Source organism: Cibotium barometz, chromosome 42 (genome assembly GCF_041138505.1).
Source record: "Cibotium barometz isolate CiBa-2024 chromosome 42, ASM4113850v1, whole genome shotgun sequence".
Lineage (NCBI taxonomy): Eukaryota > Viridiplantae > Streptophyta > Polypodiopsida > Cyatheales > Cibotiaceae > Cibotium > Cibotium barometz.
The window spans coordinates 44735294-44754540 of NC_141087.1; the positions used below are offsets into that span (position 1 = coordinate 44735294).

The following is a 19247-nucleotide window of genomic DNA, read 5'->3' on the forward strand; positions in this document are numbered from 1 at the left end:
TGGTATGGTGTATGCTTTGAACAAATTTAGACATTATTTATTGAGCAACAAGGTGATTTTTCATGTTGACCATCAAGCATTGCTGTATCTCATTAAGAAGCCATTGTTAACTGGAAGGTTAGCCAGATGGATGCTGTTGTTACAGGAGTTTGATTTTGTCATTGTTGTCCACACACCAGGCAAGGAGCATGCTATAGCTGATTACCTAGATTAGAAACTGAAGAGCCAACATGTACCAATGATGATTTACCTGATACAGAGCCGTTTGAGGTGCAAAATGCAATATCTGAGTCATGGTATGATCAGATGTTGATATTTTTGACATATGGGACTATGCGAACAAGTTTTTCAGCTGATTGTCAGTTCAGCATAGGAGTAAATATCTGATGCAGTTGGAAGAAGATAGATTGGTTAGTGCCTACATTACTGAGGTGATTCAAAGAAGAAGGCAAGCATGGGTAGGCATGAATGTGAAGTTTAAGGTATTTCAAGTTGGAGACTGGGTGATGTTGTACAATTCCAGGCTAGGACCACATCCACGAAAGTTGACTTTGAGGTATAAAGGACCTTATCAGATTGTGTAGGATTTGGGTCAAGGCTCATTTATTGTGGCTGATGTTTTTGGTACTAGAGTAGAGAAATCTGTCAATGGTTTCAGGTTGAAGAAGTTTCAGGGTAAGCCACCTCATTTAGATTGGCCAATAGCAGGGTTGCTTGAGCCAGAGAAGTTTGCAGAAAGCAAGGAAGCCAGATTTTGCTATCAATAAGAGTGTTTGGGATAGGAGGAAGTTGATGTCAATGGAGTATTAATGTCTGAGGGAGATGTTCAAGTGATTAGGCAACAAATGGTGGACAATATGCAGGAAGCATGGAAGGCCATTAGAGAAAGGTTGTCCTCTGTGTTGAAATATCCACATGAAATGGTTAAAACAGGTTTTGTGAGTGCTTATGAAGCAAATTTGTTGGTGGAGATTGACCAGTTGAAGAAAGAGAGGGAGTTTTGGATGAAGCAAGTGTCAATAGTATATAGCAAAGGAAATGGGGAAGCAAGTGTCAGAGCGGGAGAAGCAAAATCCAAATCAGGTGAAGTAGGTTCCAGAGGATGGAGCATCTTTAGAGAGACTAGTGGTGGAAGAAGGAAAGCAAGAGGCTGAAAAAGAACAGAGTGCAGGTGTAGCTGTGGAGGTACCAGAGGCAGCTGTGCTGCTGACTCTGAAGTGCCTATTGGTGAGCTAGAGACTGTTTTGCAATGTAGACAAAGTCCATACCTACTCAAGCAAGATTGGAATGATCAACAGGATTGCATCTTAGTTAAATAAGGATTTTTTTTTTTGGGTCTTAGTTCAATAGGTTTTGTGATCAAGGGATATGTGAATTCGAGTCAGATTTCTTTGAAATCCACCACCGGGACGTGCCATGTGTTGAACTGGATATTGTAATGCTTAGTCGGATTATGCTAAGTCGGGTTTTGCTAGGTCTGATGTGGCTGTCGGATGTTTATGCCAAGAACATTGTTTTGGGCAGTTACAACTACTTTTTTCTTGTTACTTCAAGAGGTTAGAATGCGCCTTGTGGGGTAGAGTTAGGGTGAGGTAGTCGTGTTCTGATGCTGATGTATTTACTCAATGAAGCAAGTTCAGTCATGTTTTCTGCTTTGCCGGATCTACCTCTGTGCATTATTCTATTCAATCTGAAGTTGTCTTTGTGCAAGTGCTGCTATGTCTGAAGTGCTTTCTATGTTGATTCATTGTGATGAGTAATGGTGTTTCAGAGTGAGTCTATCATGTGTTGATGAACCCCAACAATGCAATTATTGGGATGAAGTTAGTTAAATTTTTAGAAAAAAAAAGTACATTTTTGTAATTCTAAGTAAAGAATATATTATACATTACATAGACATGTGTGAATTATTAGTAGTTTTAAAGAATATTAGATCTTGTATTGACCTTGTTTTTTCATTTTGTTATTCGACAACGAAAAGTGAAAATTTTTCCACCTTTTAATTAGCAATATGTACATTTTTAAAAAGACGTTTAAAACTATGCTTATTTTGTGAAATTTCTAAATTCATTTCTCTTCAATGTCTCTAAAAGAGTGTAAAATTGATCAATATTTAGGACTAGTGAAAAATCAAGATAGCTTGTTGCAAAACAACAACTCATGACTTGTTATCGTTTTTCATGACTCACTGTTTCCACCCAAAAATATGCAAATTATGTTAGAATGTTCCCCACTATGGTACTCTAGATTGCGCGACTTTTCTTTATCTCAAGTTTTTTTTAGCTCAACAAGTTCCCTTAAAAATAACCCTGACCTTGTTAGATATCAAGACTTCTCAAATCTTCATCATTCCTTGGAAGCTTATGTTCATTTTGAAGCCCTCACTCTAGGCATTCTATCTTGCTAGCCCACTAACAAATGATAGATTATTTGAGTTGTAGTATTTCTACATGTGCGGCATAATATTTGTACTTGAATATAATCTCTATGAAAACCTTGAATATTACTCTTGATCATGGATGTCGAGTCACTAACTAGTTATCATCATGAGTTAAGTCGCTATTATTCTTTATATAGTCAACTTTCCTACTTAATATCCATTTGGAATATTTAGCTCTGATTAAAGTTGCTGAATTTTGCTACATGGATGCTCTAAATGCCATATTTTGGGATGGATTTCTCTTAAGAGGAATAGTTCTTGTGACAAAGAGAAAAGATTTTCTAGATTTGATATGAAGCAGAACAATGAGTGACACCACAGACAACCACCTCAAGAGTTGTGGGAATATACTAGAGACTTTCACTTTGTGTAGGTGGAGAGAGGAAAGAACTTTGTTTATGGTGTTAAGCAGCTCAAGAACAGATACATGCTTCAGGCATATGACTGCAAAGTCTACAGAGAGTCTTGGGGCACCCTAGGTCTACAACTAATTTTGATGGAGGATGACAACCATGGACAAGTCTTGTTTGGGTAACGTGAAGGCAAATCAAAGAAGTTGCTTCTTTGGAATTATCTCCCCTTCAAATACCACGGTATTAAGCTAGTACTGATCCATTGACATTTCCATATTACTACTACCGAGGTGCACACACCTACCGGACTATGTGCTTTAACACTAGTCTTGTAACTTGCCACAAAAGGGGCTCAAGATCTGTTTCATAAATTTGTAATAACTTTTGAGTACTATATCCAAAAGCGATGATACTTTCCAAGTGTGCTTATCCAGCATATAAATAACTCAGAAAAAGTTTCAGTCAAATGTTCTTTTATTTAAAAAAATGGTTTTCTTAAAAACACCAAAAATGTTGCGAGAAAGCACTCAGCATAGTGGTTTCATGGGAGTTGAAAAGTTGACAGCTTTCATGCAATTAAAGTGACCCTTATACATATACCATAGATACACGTAGGTGGATTTTTCATGATATTTGTAACCTACATTTTTTGGGACATCTCTTTTAGTTGAAAAACTAAAAGTGAATACTTTTTTACAAAAGGAGCCTTAATCATGACCATGAATAGGTAGACTTTTAAAGTCGAACTCTTTTTTATTTTTTTAAGTACTTACTAAATGATGTGGGACAAAATCCATGAGAGGATTTTCTATGCAACTTTATAGTCAAAGAGTATGATTTTAATTACTGAAGGGTCCGAATAGCCACAAAAGTGGCTTTTTTCTTACAAGACTAGTCTTAAGCTAAGGGCTTGCTACTTCTCTCACAAGCTGGTGGCTTGATTGCTCTTTATTAAGATGAGGGCTTGCCTGCTTCTCTATCACCAAGCTAGGGGTCTTCTTACTTCTTCACCATCTTTTTTCTCATGGAATATACTCTTCTTCTTGCAAGATGCAAGCTTGATAATGAAAAGGAGACTATGGAAAGACCTTAAAGCATACATATTTGAAGGAAAAGCCACTAGATCTGACTTACTCTTGTTGTTTGAGAGCTTGGCCTATCATTGCGTGGTCCTTGTTGATGAAGAGCTAGTTGTAGAGCACTTGAATCGGGCTTAAAGATGCTTCATCTCCTCTTCTTCTTCTCCTTCCCCCCTCTCAAGCTGAGAGTAGGGCCTTCCTCTTCACACAGCCTAATACGTCTCTCGACACCTCTTCTTCCCTTGCCTTGATTTTTCAATGGCTTGAAGAAGACCTCCTCTTGGAGGTCTTCTTCAATGGCTTGAAGAAGACCTCCTCTTGGTGGACAACTTGAAGACCGTTACCATATTGAGGCTCATGATGCCATGTAAAGATCAAGAGAGTGAAGCATGTGATTGTTTGTGTGTGTGTGTGTGTGTGTGTGTGTGTGTGTGTGTGTGTGTGAGAGAGAGAGAGAGAGAGAGAGAGAGAGAGAGAGAGAGAGAGAGCTATGCTCTATGTGTGTGTGAGAAAGAAAAGAGAAAGAAGACAGTTGTATTAACATCTATAAAAGGCCAAAATGACCTATGAGACCAAAGATTATATCATGTTTTTTATGGGCTCTTAGATAATGCCCACTATGGCTCTTGACACTGGGTTTTCTTCTCTCCCATTAGCTCCCTTATTCTCATCATGGGTACAAAAATTTAAAAGAAAGGAACAAGAGCTGAAATGCCAAAACCGATCCCAACACAAAGAGCATCGAGCTCTCACATCACCCTAAAATATCTCGCATAAGGTGTTGCATTATGGTACCCAATGTAGTAAAGTCCAGCCGATGGGACAAATTCTTATGGTGGTGGGAAATGATGGCTCTAATCCTCTTATGGGTGATGCAAGCATGGGCAGGGGCCACGAGATTCAGGGCATCGAGGTGCTCTACATAGCTTGATGGGCATCGAGGTGCTCTACATAGCTCGATGGGTTACTCCTCTCTCTCGGTCGAGCTCTTGCATCATGTAGCGGGTGAATTTTCTCTCGGAGCTCTAGTCTAAAGAAGTCAATGAGAGCTCACTCTGCTCGGGTGCAGATGGTCTAGGCCACAGTAAGGACTCCCTATATCTGCAGAGCTCCAAAAGTAAGAGCCATAGGCATCTCTAGAATGGGAGATCCATGATCTAGAAAGTGGTCAGAATCCATCTCAGAAGAGGTAGTGGAACCTCCCTCTGATCTCATAGTATACCGGGCATCAGTATATATAGTGGGCCTCTGTCTTAGCCTGTGTATGATAAAGCTGGCATATCCTATCCTCTACTGCTGCTGCCCTGGCCCATATATGGTGCAACTGATGAGATGAGGTGCGGATCTATCCAATCGCACATCGCACCCCAAATGACAGATGTGTGTCCATGTAGCACGGGCGTATGATGAAACCGTCCTCTGTCAAGCGAAGAAGATGATCTCTGTAGAAGTCCATCTTCATCCCTAGGGGTTGAACGGGTGAGCGCCAGGACCTTTGAGTATCCAGTCTCACAATGACCTTCTTGATGACCCTGAGAAGGCTATCTCATATAATGGGTGGGGGAAGGAATAACCACATAGGTGGTCTATAGTGCCAAGTGGGCTTATCACCTCTATCTATGAGAAATGGGCTAGTAGTCGTCGGCTCCTCGCTTCAGTAGCACCTGGCTGAATATCAACGTCAACAACACTCACACCAGGCAGCTGGTGCTTTGATCATCTACATGACTCAATGCCTCCCACGCATGATACGTCTGCAGCTCAGCTGAACCTTCATCAACGCTTCGTTGATCATCATCATCTTGATGCACGACTCCACTTCCTGCGCATTCACATTATATGACAACAGCTCCTGTCTGTATCAACCAACATATTCAACGCAGTCAATAGCATTTTCAACCTTGCGCATCACTTTCAATCGTCAGATTTACCATAGTAAAGGCCCAACTGATCTACGCACACACAGCATTGCTACTCCATTAGTAGCATTGCTGCTCCATTAGTAGCATTGCTACTCCATTAGTATTTAATAGCACACCTGCATCTACTATAGTCCTGAGGTTGCAGCCTTCTACCTCTACTTCCCCACCACGGAGTGCCACCACTATCCCTGACGCGAGCCTTCATCATTGACTGAGCCTCTAACTTCAACTTCGTCTTTGATTCTTCGTCAGTCGACTACTTAGAGTCACCTCACATCAGAGGGTCTCTTGTACTGGATTACTTCACCATTATACAAACACTCATTTATCCATTTCATGTTGTGTTGATTTGCTCTAATCTCTTGCACATCTGGTCCTTTTGTCCTTTTACCCTTAGACTACAAAAGGATGCCACGGACACATCGTCGAGCATCATGCTTTTATGTGGATGAGTGTGAGGAGGGTCAGATAGTGTGCTAACAACTAATTGAATGAATACTCTTGCTCTCTTTAATGGTTCCGTCCCATGTTTCCTCGAGGTCATTGTTGTCATGACATGTATATTTTAGATTCCATTTGGTTTTTCTTTGGTTCATGGCTCTCACATGTATTGATAGATTGTCAAGATGAATCCATGCTTGCACACATAGATTTGTTGTTTATTATGAGAAGCTTGTGATAATTGGATTTCTTAGCATGTTATGCGAAGCTTGTGATGATTGGATTTCTTAGCATGTTATGTGGGAAGCTTGTGATGATTGGATTTCTCAGCATGATATGAGAAGTTTGTGATGATTGGATTTCTTAGCACGTTTGTGTGAACTTGAGGCTTATTTGATACATGGGGATGCTTAGACTACTTGTTGGATGTGTACTAAAATATGTTTGATGGATGCATTAATTCATTGATTAATTTATATAAATTATATCTTAGATTAATGTATGTTATTCCATTTGTGATCATTTGATCCAAGGATATCCAAACCTTCATGGATAGAAGTTCAAAAAAAAGTATATGCTTGAATGCACGCCTGGGTAATGATTAGACCAAAATTCCTTCATCTGCACTACCATCCCTCGAGGAAAAGAAATGCATTCCTTTGAGAGATATTGGTAGGAAGCCAATAGCTATTGGTGGGAAGCCAAAGAAATGCATTATCACATTTTCTTTTAAAAAACATCTTGTATTATCAATATAATTTGCAATAGTCATGTGCATGCAATGTGGGGATATATATAGCCTATAAGGCCATTTTTATTTAGTTTTTTTCCCCTTTTTGTTTTTGATTTTTGTAACTTTAATGTATATGGGTAGAATAACATATTTATTCAAATCATTACAGAAATATATTGGATTACATTTGTAAGGCTCAACTTAATTAATTAATGTTTTCCCTTGAACGTGAGAACCTATTTTACTTGCATTCAGATTTCGTAGATTAATGAAACTATGCATGGATAGATTGTTTACATGAGAGCTAGCTACTGCTACTAGTATACAACAATTTTTCTTATGTAGATGCTATTGTTGAAATGGCAAAGGTCTTCTAAGACCAATCATTCTCTTAAAAGAAAAAAAAATATTAAAAAGAAAGTAAATATTAATCTTAAAGCATAGTTAAACAAGCCCAAGCTCTCAAAGAATATACAAAATCATCTCGTTGACAATCTCTACTATGGCAATATAGTCACGTTTATTATTACTAAGTTTTTTTTTACATAATTTAGGATAAACAATATAGAGAAGTTAGGCTATGTCATGACTCATTTAAAGTCCAGTGGCTTTGGAGAGGTTTAGTTCCTTCACACTGTAAGTGTAGAGCACAATGACTGCTGCCAAATAAAATACTCCAAGAATTACTAGTAAAATGTAGACTATAAACATGATGGATGGAAGAAATGTCACCTTGACCCATCCACCGGGTGATAGCTTTAGACTCTTATAGCGAATGGGGATGACGTTTAGGAGTTTTTCATCCCATTCTAAAGATTGGACATCGCCGATAAGACGATGCAGGCATTCTAGTTCATCTTGGAAAATGTCTTGGGTATGTGCGGGCGCCCCCTCCCTTGCCCTCAAATGGCGATGCACGCTGTCTTCACAGGGAACATTGCTGTCGAGAACACGTAGCGCACAGCCTGCAACCGCCTGGTTGCGCTTTGATGAGTGTTGGCTCTCAAATACCACGAGCAATTTCTGAGATAACTGTACAGTTTGCTCAGATGTAAAGCGTGAACGACAGCAGGTAGAATCAGATAGAAGTGGGATAAGAGCCTTGATGATGAGGGGGAGCAGCTCATTAAGTCTGCTACTTGAATGGTTTGCGTGACACTCGTGCTCACACAAATCTACAAGCTCTACCACGCGCTGCACAAGGATATCCAGTAGACTGTGCCCTCCCTTCCCAATCACCATTCCCTGTGGATCATGCTCTGCAAGCTTTTGTAAGCTGTTTGCAGCCGCCCTCGCAATGGGCCCTACACTTTTTGTGGCCAGGTCTGCAAGCCTCATCAGTAACACTCTCTCAAACCGGAGCCGCTTTTGAGAGTATTTGGGCTCGGATTCCACCCAAAAGCCCACCATGTTTGCTGCAGCTTCCTGCAAATAGCGGTCATCTGACCCCAGTGCCACCAAAGCAGCTTCAAAGCCTTCATGCTCGTACATGTGGTGCACCGCGTCTTCGTAAACCTTGAACACCGCACTGGCTTGTTTTTTATGCCTGTATTCCTCACTCATCGCTTCAAATGCAGTGTCAACTAGCTCCACCTGGCCTGCAAGCAACAATCCATTCTCTATTGCCACCCGCACCACCTTGTCATAGTACTTCTCCAAACATGGTGATGCAACCTGGTAGCGATGGCGGCGACCATACAATATCCCAGTTGTAGCAACTGCAGCATTCAGCATCACAATAAAACAAAATATAACAAGAGAGTGGTAAGTGAGAAGCTCCGCATTCCCTTGGCATGTGGAATTTCCTTGGCAATCTGCGGTAACGCTGCATAGAACAGAACCGACACATTTCCTGGCTTCGACTGCAAATAGGATAATGCTTCCAAACATTAGGCATATGATGCAAAGCATCTCCAAGATGAAGAAGAATGACCCTCTTTCCAATCCCACAGTTGGTCTTTTGAGATAAGCCACAGCGTTGGTAGCTGTTGGAGAGGTGGCCTTGGACATCCGAGCCGGCAAAAAGCTACGCCAAATAGCGGCAGCTGCAAACTGAATAGCTTGCAGCAGAAGTAAAGCTCCAACCAAGAAGAACTCCACTGTTTCCAGCCCGCTGATGAGACCACCCAACACTACCGCGGATGCCCAAGTGAGCACGCAAAACCCTAAGAAGCGGTTCAAGCTCACTATTGCAGAGTTTCTCAAGGCCAACAATCTCACTGTCTTCACTGCTGCCCCATAATCTCTCATCATTTCTTCTTGCAATCTTTGAGGCGCACCACATACATGATTTAGAAGCCAATTGCAGAACCAGTTGGAAGTCATCAAGCCCCTTGAAGTTTCCTGTGATGTTTGTGATGTTGACTGTATATTGATTGCATGTAAAATGATTGGGTCAGTACTGACCTCCCCACTCTGTGGCTGGGCGGCTGACTGTGTGTTGTTTTCAACTACTGTTCTCTCTCCAATTTCTCCACTATGTGCCTCTAGTGATTGCCCATGACTTGTCATTCTGTCTGTGACTTGTTGAGCTCCTTACTTTCTCTCTTCTTGCACCGCTGCACCGGAAAGAATATTTGGTTAGTTGATCTTCATAGTTACTACTGGATTTCGAAATTAATGCATGCCCATGCTATGGGCAAGCATGGATGTGTGCCCTAGAAGTCTATAAAGGCCCGAACACAAAACTGTACCCCAATGAGCACACCCAATCTCATCAAATCAGTACGTAGATGGATTTTAACCTTAAATCCCCCCATATTATGTCTCCCCTAAACACCATACTAGTGAGATAAAAAAAACATATTTTTCAACCAATCAAAATAAGGACAACTCTTAAATCTATCAGGTTTTTGTTTTCGAAATCTTTACAAAATACCGGTTTTATAACTAATATACATGAAAAATATTTCCTTAAAATAAGGGCTACTTAAAATCTCATTCGGTTTTCTTAATTCTGGCCAATACAAATACACTAGAATGCCGTTTTTTTCGACCGTTACGTGACCATACAATGCCACTCTGACATGTTTTGATAGCCTCGACACTAAGGGACCTACCCATATCTACCTTGCCTACCACTAAAAAATGAAAGGGGTGACCTCCACAGTAGTGCGCTTGGGCCAGAAAGTACTGGGATGGGTGACCTCCCGGGAAGTCTTGGTGCTACACCCTCTTTAAGGCTCTTAATCAAAAGAATGGCTACAGATCCCAACATCTAAGGTTTGAGAAAGAAGGTTAGGGTTTGCTGCATGCCCTCCACATCTACTGCATGCAAAGCTTGCTCACATCCGTCTGCTGCATGCCCTCCACGCGGCCGTTCCTCACAGCAGAGGCGGCCACTTACCACGAGCCACAGGATCCGCGTAGATGTCATCACTAGTTTTACCCCAGAGTAGCGCCGCCGGCTGGCGTCAAAGCCAGGGTCATCCGGTCATATCCGAGAAGACACCAGGGATCCCATGTAGAACCAACCTAGGGCATGGTCTGGGGCTAGGTGAAAGCCGCATGCTTTTTGCTAAACATCTATTCAACTCCACTAAAGCTCAGGACCCCCTGGGGCTCCCGCCGGTGGAGAGACATGGACCGGAAGAACCTGTCCATGGAGGAGGTGTAGGAGCTTCAGCGTCTGCTGGAGTTCAACTTGATGATGATTGCAGAATGGACTGCTTAGCCCATCACTCGCAAGACAGCCATGCGGTAAGTCCATCTCCGTCTCCTTGCCTGAGGAGGATGTTAAACATTTGGAGATAGACTACCAAGGTAGGGCCCTTGTAGGCCTGATCTTTGGGGCTAGACCCCCTGTAGAAGTTCTCAGGTCGTGGATCAACCAGGAATGGTCCCCAAGGGGGATCAACGTCGAGACTGTGCAAGTCCTCCCGAATAATTACTTTGTGTTTCTCTTCAAAGAGGAGGAGATGGCCTTGAATGCGTTAGGGGCAGGGCAATGGTTGATTAGAAACGCCCCCTAGTCTTGTTCAGGTGGATGGCTGACTTCACCCCAGATGGGCCTAAACCATCCCTTTGTCCGGTCTGGGTGGAGCTTCCCAATCTTCCCGTTCATCTCTACCCGCTAATCAAAAGACTAGTGGCTCCCTTAGGGAAAGTCCTCGGTGTGAGGCCCGCACACAGGAGTTTAACCCTAGATGGCACCCCCAAATCCTGGTTAAGTTAGACCTTAACCAGGACTTGACCGAAAACCTCATCATTCACATTGGGGGAGGCAACACTATCCACCAAAAGGTGTTATACAAACAACTTCCCGATGCTTGCTTCCACTATGGCTTGAAGGGACATTTTATTAAGGATTGCCCTTCTAAGGCTCCACCTCAGACCCTTGTTGATGCCAATAAGCAAGATAATGGCTTTAAAACAGTTCAGAGAAAAGCTAGGAACACTGGCAAACCAAAACCTTCCAAACCAGGGATCAGACCCAAAAAGGGCAATCATTTCACTGCACTTCTAGAAGATGTGAATGACCCCTCTCAAGACATGCTACAACGCCCAGTCATGGAGGATTCAGATAATGATGACGAAGAGGGATTTGTAATGGACACCCAGCTACAAACTTTGCTAGAGCCAAACCCTCTAATTGCTGAAGTCAACAATATGGACATTCAGCTCTATAACCATCTGGACAATATAGAAATGGCTGATACCCACCTTACCCAAGCTGAGGAAGAGAGACTCCCCCTCCCACCACCACCTAAGACAGACCCTAAGGAAAGGAGAAGGCCTGCCAACCTGGCTTTACTCCCCCAGCTGACAAGATTCCTAGAACAATGGAGCATAGGAAAACCTCCTCACATAAAAAATGAAGATTACGTCATTCAACATCAAAGGGCTATCTAAGCCCTCTAGAGCAATGATCATTAGCCAGTGGCTTAGAGATCAGCAAATAAAGCCAGATATTATATGCCTTCAAGAACTGAAATGTTCCTCCCCGAATAGCAATAGCAAAGGAATTTGCTTGGTACTGTACTAACCATGCCCAAGGTTCAGGTGGTACAACAATAGGGATTTTCCCTAATCTCTCACCATTGATCTCAAAAACCTTCACTGACCCCAATCATAAATGGGTTGCTGTGTAGATAGGAGGCCAGGATCCCCTGACATGTGTGAGTGTTTATGCCTCTAGACCATCAGGTTCCAAACCAGAGCTATATAACTCCCTCCGTAGTCTCCCTCCTCCTATGGTTCTAATAGGTGATTTCAACATGGTGGAATCCCCAGATGACAGATACCAATGTCAAGGAATCACAATCTCATGAAGGGAAAAGAGGGCCTTGGAGAATCTTACAGGTTTGCAAGACCTTATGGAAATAGATCAAAAAAAGGAGTTCACCTGAAGCAATACCTTATGGACATAGATCAAAAAAAGGAGTTCACCTAAAGCAATAATAGACAAGGGAACCTACTCAGAAAGGCAAGGCTGGACCACTGCTACCTGGCCTCCAACCTCTACAACAGATACCTAAAGGCCAAAGTAACTTTAGCCACTCACATAGCCCTCTCAGACCACCAACCTATCTTAGTACAGCTGGAAAAAAGTGATTCAAAAATAAGGTCAAGGTGGTTTCACACTGATCCAGCTTTATTTGACTTGCCTTCTGTCAAAGTAAGGGTGGAAGAAATTTGGCGCAGGCACTTCCAAGGGAAATCACTCCTAGCCAGGAGATGGTCCCTGGCAGTAAAAGAAACTCAGGGGTTCCTAAGCCATATAAGAAGGGCAGTGGCTGAAGTCAGACAAGAAAGGAGAAATACCAAATACAAGAGATTGCTCCAGCTGGAACAGGAGGTAAACAAAGGCAACCTCTCCCTTCAACCCTCTGTGCTGTGCAAGCCAAAGCGGACCTGAGAAGAGAAGAGGAGATTCAATGTCACCATCTGAGACTATATTTCAGAGAGTGGTGGGCTAGAAAGTGGGAGAGACCTACGAAAGCTACGTTCATAGCCCTCAAGAGAAAACAAGCAAAGGACTTCCTACCCATGATGGTACTAGGTCATGATGGTAGTCTCCCTCCTCCTATGGTTCTAATACGTGATTTCAACATGGTGGAATCCCCAGATGACAGATACCAATGTCAAGGAATCACAATCTCATGAAGGGAAAAGAGGACCTTGGAGAATCTTACAGGTTTGCAAGACCTTAGGACATAGATCAAAAAAAGGAGTTCACCTAAAGCAATAATAGACAAGGGAACCTACTCAGAAAGACAAGGCTGGACCACTGCTACCTGGCCTCCAACCTCTACAACATATACCTAAAGGCCAAAGTAACTTTAGCCACTCACATAGCCCTCTCAGACCACCAACCTATCTTTGTACCACCAACCTATCTTAGTACAGCTGGAAAAAAATGATTCAAAAATAAGGTCAGGTGGTTTCACACTGATCCAGCTTTATTTGACTTGCCTTCTATCAAAGTAGGGGTGGAAGAAATTTGGCGCAGGCACTTCCAAGGGAAATCACTCCTAGCCAGGAGATGGTCCCTGGCGGTAAAAGAAACTCAGGGGTTCCTAAGCCATATAAGAACGGCAGTGGCTGAAGTCAGACCAAAAAGGAGAAATGCCAAATACAAGAGATTGCTCCAGCTGGAACAGGAGGTAAACAAAGGCAACCTCTCCCTTCAACCCTCTGTGCTGCAAGCCAAAGCGGACCTGAGAAGAGAAGAGGAGATACAATGTCACCATCTGAGACTATATTTCAGAGAGTGGTGGGGTAGAAAGTGGGAGAGACCTACGAAAGCTATGTTCATAGCCCTCAAGAGAAAACAAGCAAAGGACTTCCTACCCATGATGGTAGGTCCTGATGGTAGGAAGGCTGACAGTGGAAGAAAACATTAGGGGTATTTCAGACCACTTTGCTAATATTTTCAGCCCCCCCCCAGGGAGGAAGATGAAGAAAAGACCAAGTGCAAAAGAATAATAGCAGAATCCAGGGAAAAGGTACCCCCTACTTCTCTGGCTGCCTAGCTGGATTCAAATCTGCTCCCTTCAGAATTTGCAGATGCCATTGACTCCCTCCCAAATAACAACGCAAGCACCAAGAGTCAGTGAGTAGAGCCAACAAGAAAGTCGACAAGCTCACCCAAGTATCCAACAACTCCCAGTTCAATCAAGCATGGAAACAATAGAAGAAGCGATGAGGATCATCAACCAGAGGGATGAATCAATTGTAGGAAAAATTTCAGAACTTGTAGCTCAAAAGATATATGCGTTAAGAGATGCTTCTATGTTTAAAAAGCATTTTGTATTCCGTTTCCTCCTGTTTGTTTTTTTTTTTTTAAGAAAAAAAAGGGGAGTTTTTTTTTTTAAAGAAAGGCGAGTGGTAAACCAAGGACAACATTGATGGCTAGGTCTACTTTGTAGGTAGATCACATCAATCCTATTGACTAGTTCCTAATGAAAAGAAGGAGGGATTTCACTTTTCCAAATTAAATATTAGCGAAATAAGATTAAATCCTATTGACTAGTTCCTAATGAAAAGGAGGGATTTCACTTTTCCAAATTAAATATTAGCGAAATCCTATTGACTAGTTCCTAATGAAAAGAAGGAGGGATTTCACTTTTCCAAATTAAATATTAGCGAAATAAGATTAAATCCTATTGACTAGTTCCTAATGAAAAGGAGGGATTTCACTTTTCCAAATTAAATATTAGCGAAATCCTATTGACTAGTTCCTAATGAAAAGGAGGAGGGATTTCACTTTTCCAAATTAAATATTAGCGAAATAAGATTAAAAACCTCCGGTTTAAAAATTTGATCATCTAATTAATAAGAAACCCAGCATCGACGCCTTGACTCACAAGGCTTTCTTCATTTTGTTTGGTTTGAGCAACCGTATGATGGAATTGTCATCATAATACCCCTGCTCTTGAAGTATGTACACAAGCACCTACCTTTGATAAACATTATGAACCATTCGTTGATGCCTATAATGTTGAGGGTTTTTTCTTAGTGTAGGCTTAGGTGACATTTGGAGGCACTTGGGAATCCAATCTTTGGAACTACCTTGACCTTATAGCAATGTCCACGGAGTTTGTTGGTGAACTCGCACCAAGTTTTTGTGAATGATGTTATGGAGTAGTTTTCTTTTTTGGTCGTTGAGATTTGCATTTGGATTGAGGCTTTGGTTGTTGATGCAGCAAAATTGGATTTGGACCCTTATACTAGCCTTGAGCCCCACAAGTATCCGCTTTTTCAATCACCTCTTAATACCATGAAGATATATAGACATTGGTTGTCATGGTGGAGTTACCTTCTTTGATGAAAGAGAAGGGTTGGTACCCTTTTTGTTATTAGTTTGTAATAAGGAGGTAGTGGGGTTGAGATTGTTAGTATACACTCAATGCCCGCATCTCAGCATGTATCTCACTTTGATGTATAATGCACATTTATTAGGCCTCCATTATGAGGAGTAGCCATGGTGCATATTTGTTTAGTGGGAACCTTGGCTTAGACGTTGATGGGGTCATTATTGTGACCCTCTGTGGGGGTTCAGGGCGGGAATCCCTGAGGCGACGGTATGAGGAATATTCCCTAGTATATTCTCTCAGATACTAGGTCCGTTATTAGTGGGCCGTGGTCGGTGGGCCATGTTCTTGATACACGGGCGCTTGCAGATTGGCGACTGTCGCTTGCTAATTGGTGACTGTTGAGTCAACTGCGACTTACTAGTAATTGTTGACTACCGCTTGTTTGCCAATTTGGTGATTTCTTCTTGCCAATTTGGTGATTGCTTCTTGCCGATTTTGCTGATTGCCAATGATTGGTCATATCAATACCCATTGTCGATGCCGATTGTATCAACTGCTGATTGTTAATTACATCGACTATTGATTTTTGATGTCGTTGTTGATTGGTGCTGATTGTTGACTGTTTTCTTTTTGTAAAGCATTAGACACTACCGTTGGGCTATAATAATCCAAGAGGTAAGACCTTGCTTAAATGGATTCCAAGGGCACAGTAATAAATTTGATGGGAAAGGCTTTCACACACTTGATAGGCAGACTAAGCTGAAGTTTGTATTAATGAAAAATGGACTTTGGGACATTGCAAATGGGAAGAATAAGAAACCTATTAGAATCACCTTTAATATTCATGCCTATGGAGCATTGGGACAAAGGCACATTTGTTCTAAGGTTATTTCCCATGTTTATCTTCTTATATTTCTACTTTTATGCCAATAGGTGAGGTGAAAAGTACATGAGTGGAAGAATCATCTTCTAGCATTTATGATAGTCCATAATGTTGATTTTGGGGGCTAGATTCATGGAGAGGATCAAGGGAGAGATTGCAAGAGCATCTCTAGCAATCATTTCACATCATCAATGATGTCGTCTCACTTATATTTGTAAAAAAACCTATAAAAGAGGCATCTTCTCACTACTACAATTATGTGTGATTAAGCCCCACTTATGCTCAATTCTTGTCTCAATTAAGTGCTAATTAATTTTCTTTAATCATGTTATCAACACAATGACGTTTGTGTGTTTTGGTCCACCCTAGTCATTAGGGTTGCTTCTCTTCATCTTTATTCCATCAAATGGTATCAGAGCAAAGATCTTGCTTAACTAATGTCATCAATAAACTCAAAAGCTCTTCATCTCTATTTTTCCCCAATGAGCTCATTTGAGCTATTATACTAGATCTCCTTCACGTTAAGCTCTTCAGAGGCTCCCACACACTCTAGAGGTAACTATATCTAGCTCCTCATCTAGCTCAAACGTGTGGAGAATAGCAAAAAGAGTAGATCTGCATAGCAGGCGGCGACAACGTTTTCTCAGAAAGAATTGCAATGCAATAGCAATTCAATCAAGCTTGGTAAAATTGAGTATTTAATTCTTCAATCCACACTTGATACCTATTGTGGTTCAAATCTCAAGAGATTTCATCAAATTTTCATCAAAAGCTTAACTGTGAACTCCAATCGCAACAATAATCTGATTCTTTGATCATGATCAAGATTGATCAATTTTGGAAACCAATACCCGAGTGATGAGGGTTGAAATTTGGGTATTAGACCATAAAAATTGTAAGCCTTCCCTCTCTTTGCATGAAACCTCAATTTTCACATAGCCTCTTGCCTTTCATCTCCTTCATGATTCAAGCTAGAGGGTAAGGGTTAACATTGCTCATGGACAATCGTAAAGATTTACCTATGGTCCCCAAAGTCTTTCCACATGCTCCTTACCGCCGCTAAAACCATTGGTACCTCCAAAGGAGGGCGGCAATAAGGCAAGGGCTACCTTGAGAAGTCATAGGCCCACCAAGATAATAACTCCTTATCCCACTTATCATGAATCATCAAAGAGGTCCAAAATTGGGTTAAGCATGAGGAGCTAATGCTAAATGAGACATTCACATGTAAAGTGAGTGTTTGAATAAGGGTTTGAAGATAAGAGAATGGCAATGACACAAAATGCTCAATTGAGGAGGCTTCATTCATTGATTTGAAAGGGAGGGGAGGGCTCCTTTTATAGGTGGAGAATCACCCTCTCTTCCATTTTTACAAATTACAACATAAAAATCTTTAAAACCCCTCAATGACATAAGGGTAGATGTCACCAACCATCAATTGTCCTCTTAGGCTAAGTCTTCTATTGATTATTAAATTGAAGACTTTTTGACTTTGAAAGTGTGATGAGATAATAGCCAAGTCTAAGTGGCATGTAGGTGGAGATCCCACTTACACATGGCGGAATTCTCCTTCTCCATGTAAGCATTCTAGAAGGATCTTTCCCAATTATGCACCTACACATACTTCTCCACATGACTTCCACACTGGGCCCAACTTGTAGCCTTATGGTGGATACTATATTAATAATATAATTAAAATCCATGTGAGCATGAAGGCCCACTTTTATTTTCCACATCACTGGCCTATCTACCATACCAAAGTATTTATCAAGCATACTTGTGGCATTTACAATGTGTGCACCCTAAATCAAGTAAAACCATTATATTTGAAGATAGAATGCTGTTATCAGGGTAGCTGCCAAGCTGCCGTATCACCATGTCGTTATTCCATGCCTCTTGGACAAGCTTCCACCTTATTACCATTGAGAAACCATCAAAATATGTACAAAATTGAAAATGAAAGATATTAATTTTTCATGTCACAACACCATTACGGGTGCCCGTCCAAGTTATAGCTTTGGACACTATTGCTTCATATCTTAAATGTATGACCCTGGTGTATCTACCGTGACTCCTTGATGTAAGATAATGGCGATAGCTTTGATTAACCCTAAGAATGGGTTAACAATGTTTATTTGTAAACGTATCTTAAATGTATGACCCTGGTGTATCTACCGTGACTCCTTGATGTAAGATAATGGCGATAGCTTTGATTAACCCTAAGAATGGGTTAACAATGTTTATTTGTAAACGTACTTTCCTCTCTGTAGGGTTTCATTATCCCTCTCTAGGATTTCTTTCTCTTTCTAAGCTTATGCTTCTTTTCTCTAACTCAACATTTTTAATACCTACCAAAAATTTAAGGATCTTTTCACAATTGAATTTATTTTCTTAGGGACTATTTCTATGAAGATTTGCACATAATACTACCGCATACATTGCACATCTATTCAAGAGATGGCCAACTTTTAGAGAAATTACTCCATTAAAATTTTGATGGGCCTTTTTACTCCTAATTTCCCACACAAGCCTACCTACTTGTGTAGGTAATTGTTGGCAGTGTTCACATGCACAATTTACACTTGGATTTACATAAATCTGGGACACAATATAGTCCTGAGATTATCGTGGCCTCATTTTTTGACCAAACTTATTAATTTTAGAGTTAATTCTAAAACCATTTTAGCCTATGATTTACACTCTTCCTTTTAGCAGAAGAACCAACAAACTAGGAGATGAAAATTATATCTATGTGCATGTTTTTAGTGCACATTAAAATTATAATCTTGATGCACAATTAATTAACCTCCTTATAGTCTCCAAGGTCCCCTTAACACTAATCTAATTTAGAGCTTTAAAAAATCATTTTATGTTTGTCTATAAGGTCATCCCCTAACGTCATGAATGGAATTGTCAAAAATAAACTAAAACTGTATCCTATGCTTATTGCATTAATTCACTATAGGTCACATTACCAATGGGTAAGAGCATTTAAAATACTATTTTTTCTGAGTTTTAATAAATAAGCTAGTCGAAGGATTTATTGTACACCATTCTAGAAAGGATTGATTGTACACCATTTCTAGAGACATAAAGGTTCACAAATTTAATTCAATTTTCCATTTTTATTCACTGCTA

General features: G+C 40.9%; 1 protein-coding gene across 1 annotated transcript; it reads right to left on the reverse strand.

The window, feature by feature from the left end:
* Window positions 1-7471: 7471 nt before the first annotated feature.
* LOC147614531 (uncharacterized) lies at window positions 7472-14761 on the reverse strand. Its single transcript, XM_086781083.1, has one exon. It carries the CDS (start codon window positions 9477-9479, stop codon window positions 7563-7565), a length of 1917 nt encoding a protein of 638 aa, XP_086637209.1. The 5' UTR covers window positions 9480-14761; the 3' UTR covers window positions 7472-7562.
* Between the last annotated feature and the right edge of the window lie 4486 nt (window positions 14762-19247).